Below are 20,635 nucleotides of genomic sequence, written 5' to 3'. Positions count from 1 at the left end.
CAAGGGGAAGGCTGTGGACGTGGTCTACCTAGACCTCAGTAAGGCTTTTGAAACCATTTCCCACAGCATTCTCCCAGAGGAACTGGCGGCTCAAGGCCTGGATGGATGGATGCCTCAATGGGTCGAAAACTGTCTGGGTGGCCAGGTCCAAATTGCTGTGGTGAATGGAGCTAAATGCAGCTGGAGGCCAGTCACTAGTGGTGTCCCACTGGGCCCAGTACTGGGGCCACTTCTTTTCAATATCTCCATCAGTGATCTGGACAAGGGGATCAAGTGCACCCTCAGTGAGTTTGCAGATGACACCTAGTTCAGAGAGAGTGTTGATCTCCTTGAGGGTAGGAAGGCTCTGCAGAGGGAAATGGATAGGCTGCACCCATGGGCTGAGGCCAACTGGATGAAGTTCAACAAGGCAAAGTGCCGGGTCCTGCACTTGGGCACAACAACCCCATGTAATGCCACAAGCTGGGGGAAGAGTGCGTGGAAAGCCGCCCAGCAGAAAGGCTCCTGGGGATATTGGTAGATAGTCAGCTGAATATGAGCCAGCAGTAACTAGGGGTAATGGTTTTAAACTGCAAGAGGGTAGATCCGGATTAGATATTAGAAAGTTGTTTACTCAGAGAATGATTAGGCACGGGAACAGGCTGCCCAGAGAAGCTGTGGCTGCCTCATCTCTGGAAGCAGGGCCAGGTTGGATGGGGCTTTCAGCAACCTGGTCTAGCAGAAGATGTCTCTGCCCATGGCAGGAGAGTTGGAATTATGTGATCTTTAAGGTCCTTTCCTACCCAAACTGCTCTGTGATTCTGTAAATACGAAAGGCAGCAACATACCAGCTACTAGGAAGAAAAATGAACTCTATCGCAGCCAAAACTAGGACAATATCCACCCCTAATTCCATACCATATACGTCATGCTTAGGTCCAACACTTTTCAATTAATCACCGCCACCTTTCCTGTCTTTTGATTGTTGTCTCTCTCCGTGCTACCCCAGCCCGAGAGACAACATCACTTGGCTGCCTGGACGTCTGCTCCCCAAGCAGGGACACCAGAGACAGACACACCGTGTCTAGCTCAAGTGCCAATTTATTGCTGCGTAGCATAGCTTCTTATACACATGACTGCCCCAGATCCCCGTGACCCTTTGCCCCACCCACGGTCCCTCCCAATCCTCCCCCCCACATTGATGTGCACACAAAAATATCATGCCCTTACTCTGTTGGTGTCTGTAACAATAACAATAACAACCTACTCCTTTTGTGTCTTTTTTTTTTTTGTCTTTTTTTTTTTTTTTTTTTCTCCCAGTTCTCTCCTTCATTGCATTGGATAAATAGATCTGTAGTGCTGAGCTGCCTCCTGGGTCAAACCACTGCAAGTCTTTTTGGTGCCTAGCATGGAGCACAAAGGTTGAGATGACAAATCGGACCAGAGCATTTTAAAAGTAAATTGTTATAAGCAATAGATCAGTTTAACAGTTGCTTTAACAGTTGCTGATCACAATGTTGATCTTTTTGATCTTGGGGCTGTTGTGCTTGTTTTCAGAATTGTGTTGTATAGCACATCACTAACTGTCTGTCTTCCATGTCATGCTGTTCATCAATTCTGGGGGCTGGTTTAAGGTTACTGTTTTGATGTATGGGATAACACTGACTTATGACAGGATAAAATTATTGCCACCTCTGTACCTCGGGAACCATCTCTTCATCTCTTAGAAACTATTAATAGTTACATTATTTTACACTTTTTGCCTTTTCTCCTGTGCAGGGTGGGGCAGGAGGTGGGGGGATGGAACTGGTGTGGACAGTGGGGGACGTTTCTCCCCACTTCTTCACTCTCCCTTTCTTCTTCTCCTCCGGGCTAATTACAATAGCTCTTGAAAGCTTTGAATATCCGTGGGATGGCCGAACCAGCATGTTTCTGTTGTCCCATCTCCTAAATGTGATTCAGGTTTTGTATAATTTTAAACAACTACTTAAGCATGCCATCCAGAGATCTTTCCAGAGGCAGGAGAGTTAGGAGTGGCAGGGACTGTGTGAGGATATGGGCAGGAACCTAGAGCAGTGGGCACCTCCAGTGCTTTGGAGCTTCACCTCTGAGAATGTGCAGAATCCTAGAAAAAACTGTGAAATGCTTGAAAACTGCGTGTGATCACCCTGGCATTTCCAAAGAGACACAAATTACTGGAATGTGCTGGGGCTTGACCTGTGCTTAACAAGCCACAGGCAACACGTCTCCGACCCCTGGGACTTTTCCTGCAGGCACACGCCAGTCCCTGTGGCAGGCCCATCAGCCACTCCAACTTCTCCTGGACAGTTGCTCCATTCTGTCAGTTGTTAATTTCTGTAGGCAGATGACTCACCCTGATTGTGCTGTCTCTCACAAGATAACAGCAACAGGAGTTGCAGGACGCTTTAGAGAATACGGCAGTAAGCAGTTGAACGGAATTACAGCATAGACTCAGGTAAGGGCAGGGGATGTAAAGCTGCCACGTTCCACCTTTTCTGTGCTTTTTTTCCATCCATTTTTTCGTTTGGTGTGGAGCTCAGTCCTCCATGTCTTGAAGCTGTGCAGGGACAAAATCAGAATGGCCAAATCCTAACTGGAGCTCTATCTGACTATTACTAACAAAAAGAGTAATTATATATATATATATATATATATATATATACACATATATATACACATAACAAGAGCATTAAGGAGCATCTCCATTCTGAATTGGATGTGAGGGGAATGATAGTGACATAGAACCATAGAAGACATGAGGAAAAGGCTGAGGTACTTAATTCCTTCGTTGCCTCAGTTTTTAGCAGCAAGACCAGTTGTTCCCCTGGTACTCAGCCTCCAGAGCTGGTAGATAGGTACAGGGAGCAGAATGAAACACTCATAATCCAGGAGGAAATAGTTAGAGAACTGCTACTCCACTTAGATATACACACATCTATGGGGCAGAATTGGATCCACCTGTCACTACTGAGGGAGCTGGCAGAATCACTTGCCAACCTGCAACCATCATTGATCAGCAGTCGTGGCTATCAGGGGAGGCTGCGGTCAACTGGCGACTAGCAAATGTGACGTCTGTCTACAGGAAGGGCTGGAAGGAGGAGTCGGGGACCTACGGATCTGTTATTCTGTCCACGATGCTGGGAAAGCTCATGGATCAGATTATCCGGAGTACCATCACACAACACATTTCCCCCTGTACTCGGCTCTGGTGAGGCCGCACCTCGAGTACTGTGTTCAGTTTTGGGTCCCTCGCTACAAGAAGGACATCGAGGTGCTTGAGCGGGTCCAAAGAAGGGCGACGAAGCTGGTGAGGGGCCTGGAGAACAAGTCCTACGAGGAGCGGCTGAGGGAGCTGGGCTTGTTCAGCCTGGAGAAGAGGAGGCTCGGGGGCGACCTTATTGCTCTCTACAGGTACCTCAAAGGAGGCTGTAGTGAGGTGGGGGTTGGCCTGTTCTCCCACGTGCCTGGTGACAGGACGAGGGGGAATGGGCTAAAGTTGCGCCAGGGGAGTTTTAGGTTGGATCTTAGGAAGAACTTCTTTACCGAAAGGGTTGTTAGACACTGGAACAGGCTGCCCAGGGAAGTGGTGGAGTCACCATCCCTGGAAGTCTTTAAAAGACGTTTAGATGTAGAGCTTAGGGATATGGTTTAGTGGGGACTGTTGGCGTTAGGTCAGAGGTTGGACTCGATGATCTTGAGGTCTCTTCCAACCTAGAAATTCTGTGATTCTGTGATTCTGTAACACTGAAAGAACAGTCGGGTGATCAGGCCATTTCAGTAGGTGGTTATCAAAGAGAGGTCCTGCTTGACAAATCTGATCTCCTTCTAAGACAAGGCAATGTGCTCAGTGGATGAAGGAATGGCTGTGGATGTGGTCTACCTAACCCTCCGTAAGGCTTTCGACACCTTTTCTCACAGAATTCTCCCGGAGAAACTGGCTGCTCAAGGCTTGGGCGCATGTATGCTTACCGTTGCGTCCCGCATGTTCGTGGGAAACCCGGTGCTAAATCATTTGTAGACGACCTGATTCTGGGTCAGGGTTCCGTACGTAGCAGAGCAGCTCCCTCGCTGCGATCTATTGAGAGTCAGCCCTTGACACGAGTTTTTGTCACTTTTCGCCCTTGCCACCACCGGGCGGAGGAGGGAAAGGCAAGGGGATGCAGTTGTCACGCGCAGACCTGCGCCTGCCTGCCGTTCACTCGTTCCCCCCTCGGGGGAGAACACTCTCGCTTTTCTCCCTCTTTTCCCTCTTACCCTCTTCCCATCACACGGCCCTACTTCCCCGCTCCACGCGGCATGGATTGGGTCTCTCTCCCGTCTCCTTCCCCGTTTTTTTTCCTCCCCCCCCCCCCCCCCCCCTTCCCGGGTCTGAGTTGACCTGGCGGCTCCGGCTCTGTTGGAGAGGGTCCAGAGGAGGGCGACGAAGATGGTGAAGGGCCTAGAGGGGAAGACATATGAGGAGCGGCTGAGGGCGCTGGGCCTGTTCAGCCTGGAGAAGAGGAGGCTGAGGGGGGACCTCATCACAGTCTACAACTTCCTTGCGAGGGGGAGTGGAGAGGCAGGTGACCTATTCTCCGTAATCACCAGTGATAGGACCCGTGGGAAAGGTGTTAAGCTGAGGCAGGGGAAGTTTGGGCTGCACATCAGGAAGAGGTTCTTCACCAAGAGGGTGGTCGCACACTGGAGCAGGCTTCCCAGTGAAGTAGTCACTGCACCAAGCCTGTCTGAATTGAAGAAGCGATTGGACTGTGCACTTAGTCACATGGTCTAAACTTTTGGGTAGACCTGTGCGGTGCCAGCAGTTGGACTTGAACGTTATGGGTCCCTTCCAACTCGGGAGATTCTACGATTCTACGATTATTTCTTCATTATCTCTAATTCAGGAACGTGTGCAATAGTGCAAAGCCACCTACAAATTCCTTTCCCACACAAGACCCACAAGGATCATTGAGTCAAACGCCAGGCTCCACACAGAACCACCCATTATCGGAGGATGTTAGAGCGTTGTGCAAACGCTTGACTTGACTTGACTTCCAGCAGGCTTGGAGCCATGCCCAATGCCCTGGGCAGCTTGTCCCAGTGCCCGACCACCCTTTCAGTGAAAAACCTTTTCCTAACACCCAGCCTCTGCCTCCCCTGTCCCAGCTCCGTGCCATTCTCTTGGGTCCTGTCACTGTCCCCAGAGAGCAGAGCTCAGCACCTGCCTGTGGTGCAGTTGCCTGAAGTAACTAGGAAAATAAAACTAACATTCACATCTTAAAGAAAATGCACAGCATTGAAAAGGCTTTCAGGGTAGGGCGTAGCTGCATTACCTGAGCATTCCCTAGGCTTCCAACCTTAGATGCTATTGCGCTGGGGGAACCTGGTGTGCTAGCTCTAAGGAACAGCACGGAGCATAGAGTGGAGTGGAGACACCATGGCTAGGCTCTGTGACCAGGTGCGGACTCGATTGTTCCTGTGCACGCTGAGACCGATAAGCTGCACTTTTTGCTACCCTGAGCCAACGACCTGTCATGTTTTGACAAATGCTGTATTCTAATGTACTTTTGCTCATTATTGTGGTGGTTTTACCGTGCTGGGCAGCTAAACCCCACAACCGCTCTCTCACGCCCCCTCCTTTAGATGAGGAGGGGGAGAAGTAAAGCAAAGAACAACTCACGGGTTGAGATAAGGATAATTTAATTAAAGGGAAATAACTATAATAATTAAATCAAGACTACTATGAACTAAAAATTTAACTAAGGGGAAATAAAAGGGAAAGGGGAAAAGGGAGGGGAAAAGGGAAAATAAAAAGAAGGGAGGAAAACAAACCAACAAAATAAATGAAAGCTATATGGAAGCGCAGAGGAAAGAAATTACTCTCTACTTCCCACAAATGAGCGATGATTGACCGCGTCCTTGAAGCAAGGCCTCAACGCACGCAGCCAGTGTTCCAGAGGAGGACCGACGTCTTCTCAACGAGAGCCCACCCCTCCCCTCTTCTTCCTGTTTCCACCTTTTATTGCTGAGTGTGACATCACATGGTATGTGTCCTGGTTTCAGTTAGCACAGAATTAATTTTCTTCCTAGTAGCTGGTGGAATGCTGTGTTTTGGCTTAGGATGAGAAGAGTGCTGATAACACCCCAATGCTTTAATTGTTGCAGAGCAGTGCTTATACTAAGCCAAGGACATCTCAGCCTTTTGCTCTGTCCTGCCAACGGGCAGGCTGGGGGTGCAGTAAGAGCTGGGAGGGGACAGACCCAGGACAGGTGACCCAAACTAGCCAAAGGGGTATTCCATACCATCTGACGTCATGCTAAACAATATATAGGGGTGGCTAGCTGGGGGGAGGGGGCCGGACTGCTCGGGGTTAGGCTGGGCATCGGTCAGCGAGTGGTGAGCAATTGCATTGTGCATCACTTGTTTGTACATACTATTACTTTCGTATTATCACCATTGTATCATTATTATTATTATTGTTATTATTATATTTGTTATTATTATTTTCCTGTCTTATTAAACTGTCTTTATCTCAACTCATGGGCTTCACTCTCCATTTCTCTCCCCCGTCCCAGAGAGGGAGGGGGGAGGGTGAGCGAACGGCTGCGTGGTGTTTAGCTGCCGGCCGGGTTAAACCACGACAGTATGGAATATCCCTTTGATCGGTTTAGGTCAGCTGCCCTAGTGATGTTTCTCTCCTCACTTTTTGCCCACCCCCTAGGAGGGTTAGAGAAAGGCCCGATGCTGTGCCACTGCTGCTCAGCAGTAGACACAACACTGGTGTGATAACACTGCTGTTCCAGCTACAAGTCCAGAGTACGGCACTGTATGGGCTGCTGCCGGGAAAGTTAACATTCCAGCCAGACCCAGTACAATTATAATATCATTAAAATGCCAAAACACACCTCCATCCCAAAAGCTCCCTGCTTCCAAGGTGCGACCACCCCTCTCTGAGCATGTGCTCTGAATTTCTCAGAGCCTACTACTTTAAACAGAGACAAGAAACCTTTTCACCAATCCTAACTAAAATATGCTTGACTAGAGTCACTCAAGCTCCACCTCATAAATTGGCCTAAGAGAGAGGGTGTGTCAGGGAAGATACCATTGTTAGGGAAGGTACCATCATTAGGGAAGATACCACCATCAGGGGAGACGCCATCCCAAGGGAATACACCATCCTGAGGACCTCCTGACTCCTGGGATCAGTCGACGGGCTGAGCCTCTCTTCTCGCCCATTGGGACGCCTTTGGGTGAGATTTGAACACTAGGTTATATCGTGTGTCTCTGCGGAAACTTAGGAATCTCTATAGAGTCTTTGTGCCTTGTAACGCGTTCATTTCCAGGCTGCGCACCTGTGCCACCTCTGTATTTCATACATGCGTTATTGGTGAATCCGTGATTGTGATAGTTCAGGACCCTGAATCTGACCGGACCCGTAACGGTTAATCGGCTACACCCCTAAATGCCACACTGCCCCTCTGCTCCCCTCGTGAGGGAGCTGCAGGCCGCCAGGAGGCCTCCCCTCACTCTCCTCCAGGCTGAATTCTGACACGTATTCAACTTGCTGTCGACCAAAACCCCCAGATCCCTTTCTGCAAGGCTGCTCTCCAGCCTCTTCTGCTGGCCCTAAGTGGAACCCTGGGGAACCCCACTAGGGACTGGTCAACAGCCTGATGCAACCCCATTTCTGTAACCCCTTGAGCCCAACCCATCAGCCAACTTTTCACCCTAAACCGCATGTATTTATCTAGCTGTACAATGGACATTTTGTCCAGAAGGATACTGAGAGAAACAGTACTGAAAACTTGATGGAAATCCAAAACCTGGCATCCCTTGCTCAACTAGACGGGTGATGCTGTCATAAAAGGAAATTAAGTTTGTTAAACAGGACTTTCCCCTCATGAACCTGGGTGGGCTGTGATCAACTGCGTTGTCTTTCCGGTGTTCTTCAGTAATGCCCAGAAGAGTTTCTCCGTATTTTTACTAGGCTCTGAAGAGAGACTGGCAGGTCTGTAATTATTGGGCTCTTCTTTCTTGCCCTTCTGGAAATCTGTCACAATGATTGCCAGCCTACAGTCAACTTGGACCTCTCTGGGCTCCCAAGACCATTGAAAAATAATTGAGAGAGGTCTCACAAGGACATTAGTCGGCCCTCTGAGAACCCTGGAATGAATCCCCTCAGGCCCCGTAGACTCATATGCATCCAGTGTGGGTTTGGCTAGGAGGTTTTTGTTACCGCACTCATGGCCCCCCAACTCTGGGCCCCTTGGGTCCCAGAGCCCATCATTGCTCTTGAAGACAGAGGCAGAAGAGACATTAAATGGCTCTGCTTCGCCTATGTCTGTGTTTGTGAGGTGACCATCCTCAGCAAGTAACGGACCAATGTTTCCTCTAGCCCTCCTTTAGCAGTTCACATCTTCAATACACATATTAATGTATATATCTGCGTTGTTGCCCACACTACTAGCCAGCGTCACCCCTGAGCTTTGCCTGCACGAATTTTCTCCCTACAGAGGCAAACAGCACCTCTGTAGCCCTGCCATGTCACACGACCTCGCTTCCAGTGGCCACACGCTTTCTTTTTGCACTTAAGCTCTAGAAGAAGATCCCTGCTCAGCCAAGCTGGCCTCCTGCCCCGCCTGCTTGACTTCCAACATTTTGGAATCGCCTGCTCCTGTGCTCTTAGGAGGTCGTGCTTAAAAAGATGGACCCCGATACCTTCCAAAACAGCTTCTCAGGGGATCTTCCGAACTAGTTCCCTGAGCAGCCTGAACTCTGCCCTCCCCGTGTCCAAAGTTCACAGAATTGGAGGGGTTGGAAGGGACCTCAAGAGATCATTGGGTCCAACCCCCCTGCCAAAAGCAGGCGTACTGGCAGTTTTCCTCCAATCGCCAAAGATTTTTAAATGTGAAGTGTCAATAGAGAGCTATTTGTGTTTGTATGTTCTTTCTTTGAAGTCTCTGATGTCTGGGGGTTTCAGAACAACTGCTAACAACTAGTAACTGTTATGACTTCCGAATGGGACACTATGCAAGCCCCTGATATCTGGCCAGGCGGCCAGGAGATTAAGGAGAAGAAAGAAGCTGAAGGATGGCTAGAAGACAAAACTTGCAGGGAACGCTGTGTAAGCTTTTGACATGCTGCCAAGGAGTACAAAGGGGAAGGACAAGAAAAAAAAACTGAGAGGAAGACTACGAGCCTTCAGCAGGAAAGACCCCCAGAGACCCCCAGGGGGACCACCAGAGACTGATGCGCATGCTCCAGTAGGAGGGTTTGGATCCCGGAAGCTAATTATAATAACCCATTTTTTTTAGGAGTAGTAATGAATATGTATCAGCCTAGGAGCATAAAAATCAGCTGCTTGATGTAACTGGTGTGCGTCCTGGTGGAGCAGAGACTCCCGGCGCACCCAGCGCTGTTTGCTTACCTCTATTCCTTTAATAAATTGTAAACTTTGATTATAATCCTATTTTGAAGACTGAGCCATTTATAACACAAGCAACAGGTCTAGGATGGCACCTTTCCTTGTTGTCTCCCTCAGTAGCTGTACCAAGGAGTTGTCATCAAGGTGTGTGAGGAATCTCCTGGACCTGCTTGTATCAGCTGTGTGGTCTTCCCAGTTAACGTCTGGCAAGTTGAAGTCCCCCATCAGGACAAGGGCAGTTGAGCTAAGAGAGGTCTCTCTTAGTTGCTTAGCGAATAATTCATTGGTATCGCAAACACCCACTGCAACATCCAAGTGATTGCTTTCTCCCTTAATCCTTACCCAGAAGCTCTCGGCCACGTCCTTGTGCCAGCCCCTTGCCTCGCCTGCCCTGCCTATCCTTCCTGAAGAGCCCATACCCGTCCATCACAGCACACCAAGTCTCGCTTGTTCTGGGATGGAGCTGAAGCTTCCAGCTCCTCCTGCTTGTCCCTCATGCTGGGTGCATCGGTGCAGAAACATTCCAAATGTGCTCCAGTGTACCCAGCGTGGCATGGAGCAGGCCGAAGGATCTCGCTAGCGCACACTCCCTCCCATTTTGGTGTGCCACTTAGAAGATTCTGTCAGGACAGAACAATAATGGATGATGCTCAGAGGGCCTTACGGGGCAAGTGAGCTTTCCAGAAACACCTTTTACCCTGATCTCCTGGGAGGCAGCAGACTTCTCCATGGGTTGGGTCAGGCCGGCATATGCGGCCCTCTGTTCTGCTCAGAAGGGAGTCACTTATGACAGTAACCCTTCTCTTCTTCTTGATGGAGGTGGTCGTGATACTGGGGAAGGCTGACTTGCCCTAGAAAACCCCTCCAACCTGGATGGACCTTCATGCACATCATCGTTTGTGTGTCCATTACTTCCAGAGTCTGTTGTTTCAGGGCACCTGAAAGGAAGGTGAGGTAGGCAAGGAGGGGTCCGCCTGCTGCCCCGAGCAGATCTAAACTTCCATCCCTTCGTCACTGAGATGCACTCCTTCTGCCTGATGGCCAGAGGGTAGGGGATCCTCCATTTCCTCTGCTGTGTCTGCCTGACGCATCTGTCCCAGGGCTGGCACAGTACAGTTCAACCTTCTCCGACTCCCTGGTGCTCCTCAGCCTGCCCACCTCCTCCCGAAGCTCTGCCAGGAGGCTGAGCAGTTCTTCTACCTGGGCGCACCTACCACAGGATGGGATGTCAGGAAGAATTTCTTCATGCAAAGGGTGGAACCGGCTGCCCAGGGCACTGCTGGAGTCCCAGGCCTGGAGCTATTAAAGAAATGCGTGGACTTGGCGCTAAGGGCCGTGGTTTTATGGTGGGCCTGGTGGTGTTAGCTGACGCTTGGACTTGAGCTGAAGGCCCTTTTCCAAGCGCAAGGGTTCTGTGACTCTTTCACTGGTTGAGTAGGCGCCATGCAGTCACCGGGCCCAGGGAAAAGACGTCCTTGGTGGCCTCCAAGTTAGCTCAGCGTCATGGCACCGAGTCACTGTGAAAGAGCTGCTGGAATAACGAGACAACAACCTAGTTCTATTAAAATATATATTGCTCTTTTGAGGACTGCTGCGGGGCTAGCAGCAACACAGCAGTGGAAATCTCCGTCCTGACATTGCCTTATGCCTTGACGTCAGGATCAGGGTGGTTTGAACTGCCAGGGAACGGACCATGGGTTCCGGGTCGTTCTCTGAAGGCTGGAGGACTGCAAAAGAAAGAAGAGCAGAGATGAAAACCCACTCCTTGCAGAGATCCCCAGGCATCCCCTGCAGAGCATGCCAGCCCCACTCGACTCTTCCCCAGGCCAGGAGGAGCAGGAGGGACAAAGGAATCCGTTGAAAGCTGCTGCTCAGCAATGTCCCAAATGCAGCCACCAGTCCTTCCCCACCTGCGCACCACAGGTCAAGTGGGGCACCTTCACAAGCTGGTTCCCTCACCACCTGCCTCCATCCCTTGGGAGGATTCACACACTCCAGGAATCTCCTGGACTCTTTCCTCTCGCTATTGTGCTTCCCCATGAGAGCAAGGGCTAGCAATCGTGACCCTGCTCCTAGCTGCTTGTAGGCTGTCTCATCTCCCTCTTCGTCCTGGTTGCGTGCTCTACAACAGGCTCCCACCTTCTGTCAGCCTTACTGCCCTTTCCCCTGACTCTTCCTCAGGGACACTCAACCCTTTCAGCGGCACTGCCCAGCTCCAGGCTGGGAGGCCATTCCCTGACACCACAGGCTACCCCGTCTCCTCTCCCTCGTTCCTATGGCTGCATTGCTCCTCCGCCCCGAAGCATTTCCCTGGAGCAGGGCAAGGCACGGGGGCCTTTGCCGCTGTCCCCCCAGCCCTAGCACACCCCCCACTGCCCTCACTCACCGATGAGGATTTCCTCCAGCTTCTCCTCGCTCTGGTCCTCGCAGTAGCGCGCAGCAAGACCTAGACACAGAGACCCCATCAGAGCCCCGCTCCCCAGCACGCTCCCAGCAGCGCAGCCCCTGGCCTGGCCAGCCAGGCTGTGCCCCCTCCTGCACCCTGGAGCAAGGGCCCAGTCGGGGGGCTCTGGGGGCAACAGGGCTGTGCCTCACTGCCAGGGCAGTGCCTGGGGCTGCCAAAGGCTGCCCCAAGAGGGACCCAGGGGCTGGGCTCACCAATGAATCTGACGGCCTCAAGTCGCACAAGGGTCTGAGTGGCCTTCAGGTAGGGCTGGCTCTGCTGCAGGTATTCTTCTACTCTGCCTCTGTCCTGCTGCAGCTGGAGAGAGAGAGAACGCAGGGTCACGGGGCTTGCACACCCTCTCCAGGGTCTCCTCCAGCATCCTGGGGGCAGGGAGGGCAGAGGGGCCTGCAGAAGAGCCCCCTGGGGCTCTGTGCTGGCAGGAAGGGAGCGAGGATGCGGCTGCAGGCAGCGGGCTCTGGCCGGGCGCGTTTGCCCAGCTGGGGCAAACCAAGTTGGGTCCTTACCAAGCACTCCCCGATCCTCCACGTCTGTTCTGTCTGGACAAAGCGCTTGAGCTCCTTGCGTCGCAGAAACTCTGCAGCCACGGCGAGAGCTTCCCCAGAGGCCTGCGGAGCAGCAGAGGTTGGGAGGTAGCAGCACAGCCTTGGGAAGGAGACCCTCTGTCCCCTCCTCTTGGCAGGGCTGCGAGCCTTTCCCAGCGCGTTATGGGAGGCTGTGGTGGGGGGCAGCGTGCACTGGGTTCAGTGGCCAAGGCAAGGCCACGGGACAGCCACCATCGGAGGCAGCTCATGCTGCCGGCCAGAGATCCCCCAGAGCAACCCTGTGGCATCAGCACACCCTTGCCCACATAACTGCTCAGCTCTGAGATCTGTACCTTTGCTACGCTCTCACTCTGGTCTCTCATATGAAAGTAGAGTGGGAGAAGGCTGCTGTGAACCGTCCTCTTCATTTCCTTCTTCCTTTGCCGCAGCACAGCCTCCACCACGGCTTGGAAGAGGCAGATGGAGTGCTCCTGCACCTGGCTGGACGCCTGGCAGGGAGGAGGACAGGAGGAATTTCAGCATTAGCGTGGCCGATGTGAAGGGAGCTCCCAGCACTGTGAGATGCTTCAGCGCTGGATCCTTCCCAGAGGAGCTGCTCAGGGGCAGCTGCAAGGCCTGGTGCCCGTGAAGGGCAACGCAATCGGTTGCCATCGCAGGCTGCCCGCCAGCCACCCCACTTTCGCCACCAGCCGCACCAGCCATGCCCAAGCAGAGCTCCCCAGTGTTATAAGTTGCCCCCTTAATTAATTTTCAGAGAGCATTGCATTAATAATAGAAAGGAAGTTATTGAGTAAGCAACAGCAAGCAAAACAGCGCTGGGCGGCAACGGAGTCTCGGCTCCACCAACGGCACGCACCTCACCCCCCCCAGGGTCCCTTTTTATATCTTGGTAATTCCGGGATTACGCAGCACATCCTGGTATATTCTGCGACTGTGTGCACTGTTGCTAGGGGGTCGTCTCTGTCCCTCTGGTGGTCGTGAAGATGAAGGCCGTAGTCTTCCTCGGCGTTGTGGTTCAACTTCTTTTTTTAGTTGGTCATGTTGGCCCAGCGTGAGACAGGAAGGCAGGATGTTGATACACTAGTTTAACAACTTATCAGGAGATGGTTACATGAGCTTTGCAGCAGGGTCTTTGAACGAAAGAGGCAACTGAGATGCAGAAGGAGAGAAGGGGAGGGGGTTCTCTTTTTTGTTACATTAAGCAAAAGAATTTTCATAGTGTCTAGCCAAGTATTATCCAGCTCCTTACTTCAGCAGGGAGCCTTCGCAACTCCTGCTCCTCAAACGGAACTCCTTGTTTTTATAATACAAAAGACAATGAACAAACATTTATTGTGTATTACATGGTGAGGCCGCCCCTCAGGTGCTGTGCTCAGCTTTGGGCCCCTCAGTACCAGAAGGACATCGAGGCCCTGGAGTGTGCCCAGAGCAGGGCTACAAAGCTGGGGAAGGGCCTGGGGCACAAGTCCTGTGAGGAGCGGCTGAGGGAGCTGGGGGTGGTTGGTCTGCGGAAGTGGAGGCTCAGGGGAGACCTCATTGTACTCTACAACTTCCTGAAGGGAGGTTGTGATGAGGAGGGGGTCAGCCTCTTTTCTCAGATAACTAATGATAGGACTTGAGGAAATGGCCACAAGTTGTGCCTGGGGAGATGGGGGACATGGGGATGGGGATGGGGACTTGGGGGCGGGGATGGGGACATGGGGACAGGGATGGGGACATTGGGATGGGGACATGGGGATGGGGACATTGGGGTGGGGATGGGGACATTGGGGTGGGGACATTGGGGTGGGGACATTGGGATGGGATGGGGACATTGGGGTGGGGATGGGGACATGGGGATGGGGACATTGGGGTGGGGATATTGGGGTGGGGACATTGGGATGGGATGGGGACATTGGGGTGGGGATGGGGACATGGGGATGGGGACATTGGGGTGGGGACATTGGGATGGGGATGGGGACATTGGGGTGGAGATGGGGACATGGGGATGGGGACATTGGGGTGGGGACATGGGGATGGCACCGTGAGCACGGGGAGGTGGCCGAGGATGTGGGGCTGGGGATGTGGTGGGGACACGGAGGGGGACCTGGGGATCCAGGTGGGGACATGGGGACGTGGGGGGGGACATGGGGACACGGGGGGGTCCCGGCGCCCCCCGACCCCCCCGCCCCGTGCAGTGCAGCTCGCCCCTGCCCGGTCTGCGCACCCAGGACGTCTGCTGCCGGGGGGCCGGCGTGGCCTGGGGGGTGCACGAGTGCCAGCCCTGTGACGCCGACCCCCGTAAGGCAGCGGGTTTTTTTTTGGGGTTATGGGGTTGGGGGGGGTTCTGCGGTGTGGGGGGGGGGGCTCACTTTGTCCCCCCCTCCCCCCCCCCATTTGCAGCGAACCCCCCCGCCGTGGGGCAGCACCCCTGCCCCAAAGGTTTCCGCCGCGCCAACGGCTCCTGCGTGGGTGAGTTTGGGGAGATTTATTTTTGGGGGGGTTAAAAGGGGATGGGGGGGGTTTTGGGGTGCTGACCCCCACCCTGTGTGTGTGCGTCCCCCCCCCAGATGTGGATGAGTGCCAGGAGGGGGGGTTCTGCAAGAACGGGCTCTGCACCAACACCCGGGGCAGCTTCGCCTGCCTCTGCCACGAGGGCTTCATCCTGGACTCGTCCCGGAGCAGCTGCATCTGTGGGATCGGGATCGGGATGGGATTGGGGGTGGGGTTGGGGGTGGGGTTGGGGTTGGGATTATGGGTGGGGTTGGGGTTGGGATTGGGATTGGGATTGGGATTGGGATTGGGGTTGGGGTTGGGGTTGGGGCTGGGATTGGGGTTGGGGTTGGGATTGGGATTGGGGTTGGGATCGGGATGGGATTGGGGGTGGGATTGGGATTGGGATTGGGGGTGAGGTTGGGGTTGGGGTTGAGATTGGGGTTGGGGTTGGGGGTGGGGTTGGGGTTGGGGGTGGGATTGGGGATGAGGTTGGGGTTGGGATTATGGGTGGGGTTGGGATTGGGATTGGGATTGGGATTGGGGTTGGGATTGGGGTTGGGGTTGGGGTTGGGGCTGGGATTGGGGTTGGGATTGGGATTGGGGTTGGGGCTGGGGTTGGGGCTGGGATTGGGATTGGGATTGGGATTGGGGTTGGGGCAGGGGCTGGGGCTGGGATTGGGATTGGAATTGGAATTGGGGTTGGGGTTGAGGTCGGGGCAGGGCCTGGAATTGTGGTAGGGATTGGGATTGGGGTTGGAATTGGGATTAGGGTTGGGATTGGGATTGTGGTTGGGATGTGGATGGGGATGGGGTGAGGAGGGAGTAGGGGTTGGGATTGGAGTTGGAGTTGGGATTGGGAGGGGATGGGGATGGGATGGGGATGGGGGTGGTCTGAAATGGAATAGGGATTGGGATTGGGATTGGGATTGGGATTGGGAGGGGATAGGGAAGGGAAGAGGAAGGGGAAAGGATTGGGGTGGGATGGGGATGGAGTAGGATGAGGTGGGATTGGGATGGGAACAGGATGAAATGGGATTGGGGTTAGGACCAGGACTAGGACTGGGATTGGGATTGGGATTGGGATTGGGATTGGGGTTTTGGGGTTGGGATTGGAATTGGGGTTGGGATTGGGGTTAGGACCAGGACTAGGACTGGGATTGGGTTTGGGATTGGGATTGGAATTGGGGTTGGGATTGGAATTGGGGTTGGGATTGGGATTGGGGTTAGGACCAGGACTAGGACTGGGATTGGGATTGGGATTAGGGTGACCGGTACCACCCCCCCGCCCCCCCCCCCCAGCCCACCAGGTGATCTCGGAGGCGCGGGAGCCATGTTACCGGGTGCTGCGGGAGGGGCGCTGCGCGCTGCCCACCCTGCGCAACATCACCCGCCAGATCTGCTGCTGCAGCCGCGTGGGCAAGGCCTGGGGGCCGGCGTGCCAGCGCTGCCCCCCCTTCGGCTCCGGTGAGCCCCCCCGGGACCCCCCCAACCCCTTGGGATCCCCCCAAAAAAAACCCTTTAGGGCGGACCCCCCCAAAAAAAAACAAAAACCCTTTGGGGAGCCTCCGTTTCATGGGATTTGCACCCAAAGCCACGGGCTCACCCTTTGGAGGGGGGTTTTTTTTGGGGGAGGGGGGTAATTTTTTTGGGGGGGGGGTCCATTTTGACACCCCCTCCCCCCCCTTCAATTGCAGAGGGGTTCAAGGAGATCTGCCCCGCCGGCCCCGGCTACCACTACTCGGCCTCCGACCTGCACTACAACACCCGCTACCTGGGCCAGGACCTGCCCCGTGTCCCCCTGGGGCGTCCCCGTGTCCCCTCCCCAGCTGGGACCGCCGCCCGTGAGCCCCTTGTCCCCCCCGCTTTGTCCCCCCCCACCCCTCCCGGCTGCCAGGACCCCCCCTCACCCCATTGCTCTGCCCCACAGCTCGCTGGCGCCCCGGTCGGCCGCCCCCCAGCAGGTCACCGCCTGTCCCCGAGGTGCCACCGCGGGTCCCCAAGGTGCCACAACGCGTCCCCGAGGTGCCACCACGCGTCCCACACGTGCCACCGCGTGTCCCCGAGGTGCCACCACGGGTCCCCGATGTGTCACCACGTGTCCCCGAGGTGCCACAACGCATCCCCGAGGTACCACCACGTGTCCCCGAGGTGTCACCACATGTCCCTGATGCGCCACCACGTGTCCCTGAGGCACCACCGCATGTCCCTGAGGTGCCACATGTCCCCCAGGTTCCACAGCGGGTCCCTGAGGCGCCACAACGTGTCCCCGAGGTGCCACCAGACGTCCCCGAGGTGCCACAACGCGTCCCCGAGGTGCCACCGCGCATCCCCGAGGTGCCACCACCAGCCCCCGAGGTTGTCATCGTGCCTCGACCCACCCTGGGGCTGCTGGGACCCCTCCCCACGCCACCCGGCCCGGAGGGTCCGGCACCAGGTAGGGCTGGGGCACTTGTGCACGGCTGCACACGTGTGTGCACCGTTGCACGCATGCATGGTTGCAGATGTGCGCAGGGTTGCACTGTGTGCAGCTGTGTGCGTGCATTTTATTTTATTTTTTGCACGTGTGGTTACGCTCTGCGCCGTTGCACATACACATCTCAGCACAGGCGTGCAAGGTCACACGTGTGTGCATGTGGCTGTGCACTTGTGCATGGTTGCATGCTTGCATGGCTGCATGTGTGCAGTTGCATGTGCACGTGTGCTCAGTTACATGTGCAAGCAGTTACGTGTGCAATTTGCATTTATTCAGTCTCGTTTGTGCACAGTTATAGGCGTGCACAGTTACACACGTGCGTGTTACACGTGTGCACACCATTGCAGGCTTGCCCAGCTGCATGCAGCTGCAGTAGCACGTGTGCATCTCATGCATGCACAGCTAAATATATTGTGCACGTGTGCACGGTTTGCATGCATGACTATTTGCACACGTGTGCACGGCTACATGCATGCCTGCTTACACACGTGTGCACAATGCCTACTTACACACGCCTACACGTGTGCATGTGTCCTGTATGCCTATTTGCACACATGTCCACAGTTGCATGCATGCTTGATTGCGCACACGTGCACAGTGTGCATGCGTGCATGTTTGCACAGGTGTGCACAGCTGCACGCCTGCCCGTTTGCACACACATGTGTTACTCACGTGTGCCCGCTTGCAGCCGCCGGCAGCGTGTGCGAGCGGAACCCGCGGATCTGCGGCCCCGGGCGCTGCGTCCCGCGCCAGGGCGGCTACACCTGCCTGTGCCACCCCGGCTTCTGGCTCAGCACCCAGGGCACCCACTGCATCGGTGAGCGGCGCCCGGCCCCTCCCTGGGCACCCATGTCCCCGTGCACCCACCTCCCCCTGCACTCATTTCCCCGTGCGCCCATTTCCCTGTGCACCCACCTCCCTGTGCACCTGTTTCCCCATGCACCCACCTCCCCATGCACTCACCCGTTTCCCCGTGCACCTATTTCCCCGTGCAGCCACCCATTTCCTCATGCACCCATTTCCTCACGCACCCATTTCCTTCTGCACCCATTTCCCCATGCGCCCACCTCCCCATGCACCCACCTATTTCCCCATGCACCCACCTCCTCATGTACCCACCCATTTCTCCGTGCACCCATTTCCCCATCTATCCACTTCCTTGTGCACCCACCTCTCCAAGCCCCAATTTCCCCCTGCCCCCATTTCCCCATGCACCCGTTTCCCCACGCACCCACCCATCTCTCCATGCCCCCACCTCCCCGTGCCCCCATTTCCCCCTGCCCCCATTTCCCCGCGCACCCACCTCCCCACTCCCCTCTCCCCCTTCCCTCCCACCCACCTCTCCATCCGTCCCCGCTCCTGTCCGTCCGTCTGTCCCCATTGCCGTCCGTCCCCCCGCCTGCCCAGACGTGGACGAGTGCCGGCGCAGCCCCCGGCCCTGCGCCCCCGGCCGCTGCGAGAACACGGTGGGGAGCTTCCGCTGCGTCTGCGGCCCCGGCTACCGGCCCGGCCCCGGCGGCACCGACTGCCAAGGTCAGCAGGGACGGGGGGGGGACAGAGGGGGACAATGGGGACAACGGGGATGGGGCTGAGGTGGCCGTGTCCCCGTAGATGTGGATGAATGCGCCCAGAGCCCCTCGCCCTGCGCCCAGAGCCGCTGCGAGAACTTGCCCGGTGGCTACCGCTGCATCTGCCCGGCCGGCTACCAGGCCAGCACGCCCACGGGACAGTGCCAGGGTGAGCGGGGACACCGGGGTGTGGGGACACCGGGCTGTGGGGACACTGGGTGTGGGGACACCGGGGTGTGGGGACACCAAGGGTATGGGGACACCAAGGGTATGGGGACACCATCTGCGTGTTCAACACCCATGGGGTCATCGTTCATGGGGTCACCATCCATGGGGTCACCATCCATGGGGTCACCGTGCCATAACGCCACCATCCAAGAACTCAACATCTATGGGGTCAGCAGCCATGGGGTCACCATGCCATAGTGTCCCCATCCATGGTGTCCCCATCCATGGTGAACCCATCCATAACCTCCCAATACATGGTGTCCCCATGCGTGGTGTCCCCATGCGTGGTGTCCCCATCCATGGTGTCCCCATCCATGGTGAACCCATCCATAACCTCCCAATACGTGGTGTCCCCATCTGTGGTGTCCCCATCCGTGGTGTCCCCGTCCGTGGTGCCACCACCCACGCCCTCCCCACGGTGCCACCACCGCCGCCCCCTCTCCGTGCCGCGCAGACATCGACGAGTGCGAGAACCACCTGGCCTGCCCCGGCCAGGAGTGCGCCAACACGCCGGGCTCCTTCCAGTGCCGGCCGTGCCGCGACGGCTTCGAGCTGCGCCACGGGCGCTGCGCAGGTACCCGCGTCCCCCCACGTCCCCCCTGTCCCCCCGAGGGGGGGGCCAACCCTTAATTGTGCCACCCCCTAGACGTGGACGAGTGCGCCACGGGCTCGCCCTGTGGTCCCCACGGCCGCTGCAGTAACACCGAGGGCTCCTTCCACTGCCAGTGCCGGCGCGGATACCGGGTGGGTGCCGGCGGCGCGCCATGCGCGGGTGAGTGGTGGGGGCGGCGTGGGGATGGTGCCATGTCCCCCCCACACCCGACGGCCCCCCCACGGCCCCCATCTGCCCACAGATGTCAACGAGTGCCTGGAGGGCGACTTCTGCTTCCCCCACGGCGAGTGCCTCAACACCGAGGGCTCCTACAGCTGCCTCTGCGCCCAGGGCTATGCCAGCACCCCTGAGGGCACCGCATGCGTTGGTCAGAGCCCGGCATGGTCCCGGTCCCTGTCCCTGTCCCTGTCCCCGTCCCCATACCCATCCCGATCCCATTGCAGTCCCCATTCTCATTGTGGTTTCTATTCCAGTTGCGGTTTTTTAGTCCCAGTTAATCTACTCAATCCCATCCCCGTGCCTATCCATGTCCCCATCCAATCCCAATCCTATCCCCATCCCAATCCCATCCCCATCCTATCCCATCCCAATGTCTCTCCTTGTCCCCATCCCATCCCACCCCAATCCCAACCCCCATCCCATCTCTGTCTCCATCCCATCCCCATTCCCACCCCAGTCCCCATCCCCATCCCAATCCCATCCCCATCCCACCCCAATCCCATCACCATCCTACCCTTTTTCCACCCCAATCCCAATCCCACCCCAATCCCATCCCATCCCTTTTCCACCCCATCCCCATTTCCATCCCAATCCCAATCCCACCCCAGTCCCATCCCATCCCACCCCACCCCTCCACCGCCCACCC

General features: G+C 55.7%; 1 protein-coding gene across 1 annotated transcript in view; it reads left to right on the top strand.

Moving 5' to 3' along the window:
* LOC113840690 (latent-transforming growth factor beta-binding protein 4-like) overlaps nucleotides 1–20,635 on the top strand; it is a 56,098-nt gene that overhangs the window by 20,332 nt on the left and 15,131 nt on the right. The window contains 13 exon segments of the mRNA XM_072029860.1: nucleotides 14,591–14,693; nucleotides 14,796–14,864; nucleotides 14,963–15,085; nucleotides 16,188–16,352; nucleotides 16,583–16,729; nucleotides 16,816–17,015; nucleotides 17,118–17,322; nucleotides 18,050–18,178; nucleotides 18,769–18,894; nucleotides 18,973–19,098; nucleotides 19,612–19,731; nucleotides 19,804–19,929; nucleotides 20,012–20,137. Of these exon segments, the coding sequence (XP_071885961.1) occupies nucleotides 14,591–14,693; nucleotides 14,796–14,864; nucleotides 14,963–15,085; nucleotides 16,188–16,352; nucleotides 16,583–16,729; nucleotides 16,816–17,015; nucleotides 17,118–17,322; nucleotides 18,050–18,178; nucleotides 18,769–18,894; nucleotides 18,973–19,098; nucleotides 19,612–19,731; nucleotides 19,804–19,929; nucleotides 20,012–20,137 (1,765 nt within the window).

The sequence above is a fragment of the Anas platyrhynchos genome, chromosome 33 (assembly GCF_047663525.1).
Source record: "Anas platyrhynchos isolate ZD024472 breed Pekin duck chromosome 33, IASCAAS_PekinDuck_T2T, whole genome shotgun sequence".
In the NCBI taxonomy this organism is placed as follows: domain Eukaryota; kingdom Metazoa; phylum Chordata; class Aves; order Anseriformes; family Anatidae; genus Anas; species Anas platyrhynchos.
This window is presented reverse-complemented; position numbering and strand designations above follow the sequence as displayed.